The sequence below is a fragment of the Corylus avellana genome, chromosome 2 (assembly GCF_965113065.1).
Source record: "Corylus avellana chromosome 2, dhCorAvel1.hap1.2, whole genome shotgun sequence".
Taxonomy (NCBI): Eukaryota; Viridiplantae; Streptophyta; class Magnoliopsida; order Fagales; family Betulaceae; genus Corylus; species Corylus avellana.
In genome coordinates this window covers 14,065,847-14,078,038 of record NC_142491.1, presented here as the reverse complement: position 1 = coordinate 14,078,038, position 12,192 = coordinate 14,065,847, and the positions used below count along the sequence as shown (strand labels likewise).

Here is a 12,192-nt window from a genome sequence, read left to right as displayed (position 1 = left end):
AATTAATTAACTGATATTTAACTTGTAGTACTACTTGTATTAACAAATGCAAAAATAAATACAAATAGTTTGCTAACAACCATAGGGTAGCCAAAAAAAAAAAATCATTATCTTTAAATCTTAACAAAAAAATATTACTTAACCCCAAAGTCACTTCAGCCTAGATTAGAAGAAAGGCCACAAAGTAGCAGCTTGACATAGAGTTAATTTACTTATTCAATTCAGGGATAGTCATAGTTCCAAAAGTCACAAGTATTAAACAACATGTATTTGAATAAAATTACTTCATGAATAAATACATTTGTAAACTATATAAGGAATAAGCCTTAATCATCATTTTAATTGTACATCAAAATAAAAGTTTTGAAAGTGGAAAAAAACACATGGCATACAAATGTATTAGAAAACTTATGGTAGTGATGGAGTTGCTTACCCTAATTCTTCTAAAAGTGAAGCTAATGACTTTACTCATATCTCTTTCCCTCCCTCTTCTCTTCCCATCTGGCTTCCTAATTTCTCTGAACTTGATAATGTTCAAACCAACGACCTTGCCCCTACTTTTTTTTTCCATCCTTACTACCCAACATGCTTGATAAAGTTCAAGAATCAAATTGGCTACCATGCTTTAAAGATAAAATTAAAGATTGTCAGAAAACATGGCCAACAAATACCAAGGAATTTCGTGTTTGTGTTTTTAGGAACATGGAACTATATATATGCCTGGATCACACTTTCCCAAGAATGATGGCGAAAACATTAGGATGCTTATATTATTGCTTACGTTATCCAGGTGATGTTGCGTCCTGTTTCGAACTTTGTGTTGCATATCAATCAAAGAAACACTCAGAATCCAAGAAACACTCGGATGTCGTTTATACACAGAATCCTCAAAACAAAGTTTGGTAAATACTTCTTAACTACCCTCTCTACTCCTTCGAATTTTTGACTTGTTTCTTAGTATGCTTATCAATCTTCTTCTACATCGCAAAATAAGATTTTTTTAAAAAAATTTATATAGTTCTAGGAAATCAATAGAAGGTTTATTATGGATTATTCATTTTCATTCCCTACAAAAATGTTAAACATGGTTTCGTCTTCATAAATCTTAATGCGTACAAAAATCTCACATCTATACATATTTTCAAACTTATGGGGCATTTAATAACTAATTTTAGTACTTAAAGTAATGCGAAACAAAATTTTTATTGTTATGATAATCACTGATTGTCAATCTTTTTCTACCTAACAAAACAAAATATTTATAAATTTCCAAGTAATTACCAAATAGAATAATTTATTTTGAATTTGAAGCAGTAAAGAAAGATCTCATGTTAGTGAATTCCACCGAAAGAAGTTTTGTATATTTTGAATAACCTTGTATAAGATTTTGAAAAATCAATTTGCAAAATAGTAATTATGGTCATAGAAGTCACCTCTTTGGTACTTTACTAACTTTTTCATACCTTAAGTATAACCAAATAACTACAATACCATGATCTTTTTTTCTAAAAAATGTAATCATTTTTTTTTTTAACTTTTAGAGGATGTTGAAAGAATAATGATCGTATTCTATCCCCAACACCAGCACACAAGCAATATAAGTCACAAAAAAATATTTAAATGATCAACATAAAGCCAAACCCAAAAAATCACTATATTAAAGAAGATTCAAAATAGAGACATATTCAATTACAATCCTTGGTAAAGCTAAAACTTGGTAGGAAAACAAGCTTCCTGCTTACTTTCGCTCTAGTTCCTCCCCTAGCCAATCTTTTTGGACTTTTTTGAGTGCCTCTCCATACCGAGCCACTGACAGACTTCTTGATGGATGAAGGTTGTGTATAGTGTTGTTAGTGGAAAGGATCCTCCCTCTTTGTTCTTGGTTTGTTAGTTTTAGGCTTGTTTAGTTGTTTAGTTGTTTTGCTTTGTTCCTCTTATCGTTGTCTAATGTACTTACCACCAAAAAAAAGAGAAAATTACACTTTACCCCCTCAAAGCTTGGGGCGATTTGCAATTCGACTTCCAAAGTTTCAATTTTGACAATCAACCCCCCCAAAGTTTCAAGTTTTTGCAATTCGACCAATATTATCCCAAAATTTTCATATTGCCCCTAATTTTTATTTTTATTTTCAATTTAAAAAAAAAATTTGGGAGTGCAAAAATGGCCAGATGGCCAAAGGGGTGGCTACGGCTACCCTGAATTATTTTTTTTATAAAAAATAAAATAAATTGATATAGGAAGTTTTGGATACAATTAGTTAAATTGCACAAATTTAAAACTTTTGGGGTGGATTGTCAAAATCGAAACTTTGGAGGTCGAATTGCAAATCGCCCCAAACTTTGGGGGGTTAAAATATAATTTTCCAAAAAAAAAAAAAGGAAAAAAAAAAAAAACCAAGTCTTGCTTGGCAGGTTGGAGAATCTTCTAGAAGCTGCTTTGGTAGCCTATGAGTGGACACCAACTCCTCCCAATCACCTTTGGACACGTAGAATCAAAAGCCATCAGTCGTTTTTATAAAGCCGTCACTTGTTTTTATATGCATATATTTTATTTAAAGTTTAAAGCTTAAAGGCAAAAGAAAAGTTAAAGGCTAAAGGGTTAATAAAAAGGTTAAAGATTTATGAAAAGAATGAGTTTTTGTACAGTTATTTTATGCATGTTGTCATGTTTTGGTTTTTCTTATTGTTATTTCTTTCAATGTTGTCATTATTGATTTTGCAACGTTGTTGTTGAAATTGCAATAATTTTCCTTGGAAGGTAAATTCACTTATGGCATAAATTAAGATTATTATTCTACTCCTGTTTTGTGGAAATTACAGCTACTGTTTTTATCTAAAAAGGAATGTTCTAAAGGCTACGTACATGCGTTATTTGATTTTATTTATTGAGCCGTGGACTTACCATTTCACCTGTAAATTTATTTTACAGACTTCCTAGAAGAGGAGACAGCTACAGTGTGAATATTGAATAACAGCCTTGTCACCATAGATGGAGTCTTCATAAGAGTTCTTCTTGTTCAATCAAACAATTTGGCCACATTTGTCTTTAGAAGCATATTTTGTTTAGCTTCTTTCGATGTGTTCGCTGTACCTATTTTGCTACGAACTACCTTTAAGGACTATGGTTTAATGAAAATTTTAAGTTTGTTGAAAGAATTTGAGAGAAGCTCTGTTTGGTTGCTTTACCAAAACCAGAGTAGTTCATTCATATATATATATAGCCAAAGCTCAATACAAGCTTAATTGCAACGAAGAAGAGAAGAGGAAGTATGGACGCCACCCAGACGATTAAGCAAATGGCAGCTTGAATAGTTGATGTTTTTTTGGAGAAATTAAACCGATACTACTCCCCTTCCTTTGATGGAAAACTTGTAACACTCTGCTTTACAAAAAAAAAAATTCGTTTGAGTGAATTTTTTTTTTTAATTTTCGGAAAATGGTTTCTATTTCTTAAAATAATAAACCATTTTTTGAGTTTGAGCTTCACATTCTCAAATCTCCGAGGGCCTACGTCGAGACCCAGCCAGGACCCTACCGAGATACTGCCAAGACACTGCTAGGACACCGTCGGGACATCGTCGAGACTCTGTCGGGCCTCTGCAAAGACCCCATCCGGACTGCACTAGGAACTTGTCGGGCCTATACCGAGACCCCACCGAGATCTTACCGAAACACCACCAAACTACGTCAAGACCTTATTGAGCCTCCGTTGGCCGAGAACTAGAACATCGCCAGAACTCTACTGGAACTTTGACAATACTCCACCAAAACATCGACAAGACTCTATCGGGCCTCCATCGAGAGCGTTGTAATATCCCAAATTATTAATTAGGAGTAAGTGAGCTTTTGTTGGACTTTTGGGATTGTTAAGGAAAGAATCTTAACTCACTGTCCCGAACGTTTGAGGTTGGACAAACAAACGTTTGCAGGAAACTCTAGTCCCGAATAGTCCCAAACGTTCAACATAGTACAGATGAACGTTCGCTCGTAAACCTAGCCACGAACGTTTGACATGGTACAAACAAACTTTCGTGTACCTACAATATTGAAGAATAACACCTCAGCCTTTAAACCCATATAAATACCCCCTCCCCCCTTCATCCTATTTCCGCCAATTTTGTCTAGTATATTACTAGAGTGAGTGTTTTGAAGGAGGAATGACCTCTTGTTCACACCTAGGAAGGTAACTTTCTTACCTTGTTTTCGATAATGTCTTTAGTGTTGTAATCTCTCTGTTTAGATGCTATTTAGTTTCATTTTCTTAGCTTAGTCTCTTAGCTTGTATTGCTGTATATCATTAGGTTGGTTAATTTAGTTAAGAGTAAGTTAGTCGTTTGATGACGTTTAGCAAACTTTGTTGTGCATGGAGGTGTTAACACAACCTAGGGTAGTGTTAAGCATCACATGAGGACCTTAGACATATTAGATTAGCTAAAAGTTAGGACATGTTGTAGAAATGGACCTACTGACTACCCAACGAACAATCTTCTGGAGTGCCAAATTTTCGACGAGTAGTCAGAATGACTATTTTACCCCTGGTTCGGACGTTGTTATATTATCATCTAAATATTAGGCTGACTTGAGGTCTTTTCTCAGGTTTCAAATTTGTGAAGTTTCAAGAGAACCTTATGAAGGAACCCTACGACTTGTTATTATTTTCTTTCCGCATAAGCATGATTATTTTATGTATTAAACATACATATTTACAACTTAAATGAAACCCATTTTTGATTACTATAAACTCTATTTTGTAAAAATTGTGATGAATTAATAGGATGATGAAAGAGAAGATTTGTAAATGCATGCATATAAAAGACGGTAAAGAATAAATTGCATCATATGACATGGTACACCAGTAAATGTTACTATTATTATAAGGGTTATCATAGATAATATTTCTTTTATTTACAAATATTTTTAGTTATATGTATGCTAGAAATATGCATTTGAATAAAAAAAAAAACAAAAAACAAAAAGAGAAGAATATACATACTAATTGAAACGCAAAATAAATTATAGGGGTTACTTCACTTTAGACCTTTGAATTACCACGCAATTTGATAAGCCCTCCTCAAACTTTAAAACCTCTCAATTTGAACCCCTAAACTTTCAATTGCAGTCAATTTGAACCCCTCCATCAGATTTAGCCATTAACTTCTAACGGCAATACTTAAAAAGACCAAAATATCTCTGTTTTTTTAATTTTTTTTTAATTTAGAATTAAGGGTAAATTTGAAATTTTATAAAAAAGTCACGAATATAAACGTCATTGTCTCACTTTTAAAGTTTAAACTCTGACGAAGGGGTTCAAATTAACTGCAATTGAAAGTTCAAGAGTTCAAATTGAGAGATTTTGAAGTTTGGGGGACTTGTTTAATCGCGTAATAATTCAGAGGTCTAAAGTGAAGTTACCCTTACATAGATTTGTTACTAGCAATATAAAATTGAATTTCAAAAGCGAGAAAAGTAATTTTTAAATAAAAGTATAATATAATAATTAAAATAAATCATCTTCATATTTATTTAAATATTAAAAAAAAATTAAATTTATCGTGTTAGGCCATTTCAAAGCCGAGAGAGACCTGAGATATTATACCCAATGAGAGAGGCCACCACCAACAACGACCTTCAGGGCCATGACCATCCCCTCCAACCCAACCTCTGCCGCATTTTCCAAGGCCTTAGAAATCAAGAAAAGCCTTCTTCAAGTCTTCAACTCCTTCAAACACCTCAAGCATGTCCACGCCCGCCTTCTCCGCCTCGGCCTCGACCAAGACTACTACCTCGTCAACATGTTCTTGCGTCAGGGCTTGCATTTTGGTGATACCCATTACTCGCGGCTCGTCTTCGAGCAAGCCAGAGAACCCAACATTTTTCTCTGGAACACGATGATCCGGGGCTTGGTTTCCAATGAGTGCTTTTACGATGCCACTGAATACTATTGTTTGATGCGGAGAGAGGGTTTCTCGCCCAACTGTTTTACTTTCCCTTTTGTTCTCAAGGCCTGCGCGAGGCTTTTGGATTTTCAACTGGGTTTGAAGATTCATACCCTTGTGGTAAAAGAGGGGTTTGACGACAATGTCTACGTGAAGACTAGTTTGCTTTGCTTGTATGCTAGTTGCGGCTCTCTGGGACATGCACGTAAAGTGTTTGATGATATTCCGGAGAAGAATGTTGTGTCTTGGACTGCAATCATTAGCGGGTACATTGGTGTTGGTCAGTATAGAGAAGCCATTGACATGTTTCGGATATTGCCGGAGATGGGTTTGAGGCCTGACAGTTTTACTATTGTTAAGGTCTTGTCTGCTTGTACTCAGCTAGGGGACTTAAGAAGTGGAGTGTGGATAGATGGATACATGGCAAAGATTGGTATGGAGAGGAATGTTTTTGTGGCTACTTCTTTGGTGGACATGTATGCCAAGTGTGGTAACATGGAGAAAGCCCTGTCTGTCTTCGACGGGATGGTTGAGAAGGATATAGTTACTTGGAGTACCATGATTCAGAATTATGCTTTGAATGGGCACCCGAGAGAAGCTCTGGACCTTTTCTTCAAGATGCAGGGAGAAAATTTGAAACCTGATCGTTATGTAATGGTTGGAGTGCTTTCTGCTTGTGGGAGGTTAGGAGCGCTCGAGTTAGGGGACTGGGCTAGTCAGATGATGGATAGAAATGAGTTTTTGGCGAACGCGGTTCTTGGTACAGCGTTGATTGATATGTATGCAAAATGTGGGAGCATGGTTCAAGGCTGGGAAGTCTTCAAAGAGATGAAGGAAAAAGACAGAGTTGTCTGGAATGCCATCATATCCGGGCTTGCTATGAATGGACATGTCAAGGCTGCATTTGGACTGTTTGGCCAAATCGAGAAAATTGGGATTCAACCTGATGGAAACACTTTCATTGGCCTTCTCTGTGGGTGTACCCATGCTGGTCTAGTTGATGATGGTCGTCGATATTTCGATAGCATGAACCGCGTCTTTTCCTTGACTCCTACAATTGAGCATTATGGATGTATGGTGGATCTTCTTGGCCGTGCAGGTTTATTAGATGAAGCTCATCAGTTGATAAAAGGTATGCCCATGGAGGCGAATGCCATTGTATGGGGAGCCTTGTTGAATGGATGTAGGCTGCATCGAGACACCGTGCTGGCCGAACACATACTGAAGAAACTCATTGAGTTAGAACCATGGAACTCGGGAAATTATGTTCTCTTATCAAATATTTATTCAGCAAGCCATAGATGGGAGGAAGCAGCAAAACTTAGGTCAAGCATGAATGATAATGGCATCCAAAAGATACCAGGGTGTAGTTGGATTGAAGTAGATGGGGTTGTTCATGAATTTCTTGTGGGAGACAAGTCCCACCCCTTATCAAAAAAGATATATGCAAAGCTTGAAGAATTAGCTATGGAACTGAAAGCAGCTGGCTACATTCCAGGTACAGATTTTGTTCTGTTTGACATTGAAGAGGAGGAAAAGGAGCATTTCCTTGGCTGTCATAGTGAGAAGCTGGCTATTGCATTTGGTCTAATCAGTACTTCTCCAAAAGATGTGATTCGAGTTGTTAAAAATCTTCGTGTCTGTGGTGATTGCCATGATGCCATCAAGCTGATTTCGAAATTCACAGGAAGAGAGATAATTGTTCGGGATAATAATCGATTTCATAGTTTTATTGACGGTTCATGTTCGTGTAGAGATTACTGGTGAGACTAAACCTCTTTGTATTTCCTCAAAGATGTAAATTTGTTACATTCACCAACGAGAGGTAAAAACTTCTCACTGTATTGCTTTGTCAAAAGATAGGCATATAGATTATACAATTTTTTGAATGATTCATAATGTGGGTGGAGTCTGTTACTCTAATACTTGCATAGGATTTGTACAAGAAACAGAGTATCACAAACATTTGACCTGACCCAGCTGAACAACCGAGTAATTTGATTGGGAAAAAAAGGGGTGGCTGAAATGAAACTGTTTCCTATTTATTTAGATTTACATGTTACTGGTCTATGTTCCCCAAACCACCCGAAATACTCTCTCATCCTCAACGGGCTTGAGTAAGCTCTCATTCCTTACCACATATCGAGATCCAGATATTGTATGGGGTACAATATCTTTTTTTTTTTTTTTAATGGGTCGTTTTTTCATTTTAAATGAATGGTTTAGATCATAATAAAATAAAAATTAAAAAAAAAATAAATGGTTGTTGGTAGGTTTGGGGGTGACTGTTTGATGGCCAAACAACCCATAATGTTTGGTTCAGCCACCCAAAAGAGGTGGTTGAAGGGTGTCCCAAAGCGAACCACCCCCTCTCAATGTTTGGTTCAGCCACCCAAAAGAGGTTGTTCAAGGGTGTCCCAAACCACTCCCAAAGCCTTGGGGTGGTTCGGCCCCTCTCACCAACATGGGGGTGGTTGATTCACCCTTAAGTGCCTAAAGGTGGTTTGACTCATACGAAAAATTAACAAATATTTCTTATATTTTCATAAATTTAAGAAGTTGAAAGGAAAAGAGAGACAGCAAAGATGAGTTACGAAAAAAGAGTGTAGGCTTTCAAAAGTAGGATTAAGATCTAGTGCAATTGTCTATTCATATTGTTTGAAATTTAAGCTGGCAATTGTGAGAAGGCCCTTATGGGGGCCGAGACTTGTTTGGATAGGTAGGCCCTATACAGGCCTCTCACAATAACCCACTCGGAGGTGTGGGAGAGCAACAAAAAATGGCTTACGCAAAGTGTAAACAATTTTACGCCTCATACACGCTATTTTCCTTGGTTGATTGAAAAAATATTTCAGGTGTACGAATATTTTATATAGCGCCAAACACTCCAAAATAGGAAAAACCTTTTCTCAAACATATTTTAAGAAAAAAAAAAAAATACAAATGATAACAAAAGGCAAAGTGGAGTGACTTCTAAGTGTGCCTGCTCAAAACTGATAAACTCCAATTTGTTCCAACTTTTCAATCCAAATCTGCAGAAAAGACTCAATTTGGACCATTCAATGTGAACCAACATTCCCTTCCAAGCAATTCAAAAAAGATGAAGTATTTCTTAATTGTTTCCACAAGTCCAAACATCCACATGAGCCAAGCGAAGAAGACAAAGCAAATATAATAGATCAAGGAACTAAACCAAATGTAATTGGGTAGAAATCTAAATCAGTGAATAGTGTTTGTCTTTTATTATTATTATTATTTTGGCTGAGTAAGTTTTATTAAAAGAAGAATTAAAAATACAAACAAAAAAAAACAACATCACATATTTACAGACAGCCCCCACAAGTGGGGAACAATCAGAAAAGTGACCAAACACAGAGAAAATAAGAAGGTAGGAGAAAACGCCAAGCAGAAGAATCTGAAGAAAGAAATGAGGTGATTACGTTATCGGAAAGAAAGATCCCAAATCCTAACCAACCAACCAATACCATCTAACTCTAACCAACCATCTAAGCCATGCCATTTAAGTACGCTGTTGTTTTCTTTTGAAGAAGTCGCTGTCTTTGCTATGTTGTCTTGTGGTGGTGCCGATCTAATTGGGTTTTGTATGAGTTTTGCGCCAATGGCTTTTGTAGTACTTGCAAGTAGTACTTATTTTCATCAAGAATTGGTTTACAACTCCTGGAAGAAAGGGTTTGTGGAAGGAAATATTGTTTGACAATTATGTTTGTTTTATTGAGTAAATGGAATGGAAACTATAAGAAAAGGAGAACTCTCGTATAATATATCACATTTTTATTCCATAACTATTCTACAATGTTGAGGCGGCCGTCCCAACCAACTTTTACAGTGTGTTTGGAATTGCATTATGAAGAGTAAAAATTACTTTTAATACCTAAAAAGTTGTGTCAAAACCAAAAGTTAGCATGTTTGGTAAAAAAATCTAAAAATACTCCATTGACTTTTTTACTCTAAAACTGGCCAAAATGCATTTTTGGCAAAAGCTTAAAAATGAAGCTTTTACAAAAAAAAAAAAAAACGTTTTTTTGACTTAAAAGTTCTATTTTTCAAACAAAATCCTAAAACATGCTCTTAGATTTTTTTTTTTTTTTTTTAAGTAATGTTACATATCACACAAACATCTTACAAAAATCCCACAAATCTAATTTAGCAACCTTTGGATCAGGTCTTGTTCGAAAAAAAAAATTTAATAGCTATTAATTATTAGACCTTGTCACATGGGATTTTTGTGTAATTTGTAGATTACTCTTTTTTTTTTCTTTTTTTTGTAACAATGATTAATCAATGGTTAGTTGAAATTATCACGTCAGCATTGTAAAATAATTGTAAAATAAAAATGTAATTTTTAGGACTACTCATAAGAAAATACAATTTAGAAGAATGAGTATCAGATAATATAAAAATGAGTAATGTTATATATTACCCGATTATCTTCCATCATTTCAAAGTTTATCTAGCATGGTCTCCCACGAAATGATTGGGAGACCACCCCCACATAAGCTTTGAGGTTACGAGGAGAGGATAATGGGATGATATATGCATACAAAACTAAACTTGAAAGTAACCTTTATTGATGTGTATTAAAAATTTTTCAACTACAAAAATACAATAATACAAAACATATTTTAAATCTTAACAAAATAAGCCTAAGTGAAGTGTGCATCATCTACATTTTCTACTCTTTATTTATCTTTCATGTGTCGATCTATTCAACAGATTTTGTTTCTTCTTAAAGCCCTATGCACCCAGAGCTTAATAACAACAAATATAGGAGAAAAATATACCCAAGGACTTATACATCATAAAAACAAAAACAAATAAATAAATAAATATAGCAGATTTTTCTTTTCTTTTTTATATTTCGAAATTATCCCCCAATCCAATATCTGGGCTTAATGCACCTGAAAATTGTAATTATTGTAACAGACAAAATTTCTAACTAATATAAACAATATATATATACAGCTTGACTATCATAAAAATATTTGGTTAACAAAGAGACTTTTTAGATTTATATGTAGGTTTTATGATGTGTGACCGCACGCATGTCTGTGTCAGCACATAAATCTTTTATTTTATATTTTCTACACAGCAAAAGCCTTGGCGTGGTTTAATAAATCAGCTGACTTTTTATATGAATAAATAAAATCATTTATTCTTTTGCATAAAGAGACATATTATCTTGTTCGAATATTGTTGGCCAAATTTTTTTATTTTTTTTTTTGGAAAAAAAAAAAGAAAAGAAAACCCTCTTATTACTTAGGGCAGAATGAAATATTCTGCCAAAATAGTGCTATTTAATAGACTCGTGCACAATTATCGTATTACTCAACGACATGAGAATAAGAATCAGTCCTTAGATCAGTACTTAAAAAAAAAAAAAAAAAAAAAAAAAAACTTGTGGAGTCAAAAACAAGTAATGTTACAAACTCATCTCATTCCACTCTCATATAATTTGGTTGATGTGGCAGTGCCCATAAACAATTGAATCAACTTATATATATAAGGGTTGAGGGACACTACATATCAGTCGAATTGTATGAAACTAGGATGAGAGTTAAGCATTTAGAGTTGAAAAATGTTATTTAGTATTCTTTCATTCATCTCATATTCTCTTCTTCTTTTTTCTTTCTATTTTTTTTTTTAAAAAAAAAAAAAAAATTAACCATAGAATTTGTACGCTCACATTGAATCTATAGGATCTACATGTTAAAAATCAGGATCCAATCGTTGATTTTGATAAATAAATAAATAAATGAAGATGAAAAAAATACTAATAGCATTTATCTTTAAAATTACTCATATAGTATGATCGTTCAAGAATCTATTAAATAATTTTTTTTTTTTTTTAACAAATATATTCTTTATTGATAAAAACACATTAACCAGAGGCAATTTGCTCTCTAATTACAATACCATATATACAAGTTGGAATTTCCTCAAGCCAAACCTTATCTATGAGATCTACTAAATAAAATTACTATTCATTGATTCACAAAATTGAATGGCATTATTATACTTGTAGGCTTTTGGACCCTCCGCCACTTTGATTGGTGGTAAGAGTTCATCTAAGCACGACAATCTTAGAATGTGGTTTTACATCATCACCTTAATTAATTTGTTGACCAATATGTGCCAACCAACGGTCATTTTTTTAAGAGAGAACCAACCGTAATCTTTGACCAGATTTCTTTGCCCAATATGTGCCAACAAACGTTCCCAACGTTCATCTCTTTAC

General features: G+C 34.4%; 1 protein-coding gene across 1 annotated transcript; it reads left to right on the top strand.

Moving 5' to 3' along the window:
• The first annotated feature begins 5,615 nt into the window (after window positions 1–5,615).
• LOC132175554 (Pentatricopeptide repeat (PPR) superfamily protein) lies at window positions 5,616–7,951 on the top strand. The gene has a single exon (XM_059587532.2). It carries the CDS (start codon window positions 5,637–5,639, stop codon window positions 7,701–7,703), a length of 2,067 nt encoding a protein of 688 aa, XP_059443515.2. The 5' UTR covers window positions 5,616–5,636; the 3' UTR covers window positions 7,704–7,951.
• Window positions 7,952–12,192: the final 4,241 nt, after the last annotated feature.

Bases quoted from the DNA above. Each gene is read 5' to 3' on its own strand.
- LOC132175554 (XM_059587532.2), top strand. From the start codon at position 5,637: ATGACCATCCCCTCCAACCCAACCTCTGCCGCATTTTCCAAGGCCTTA.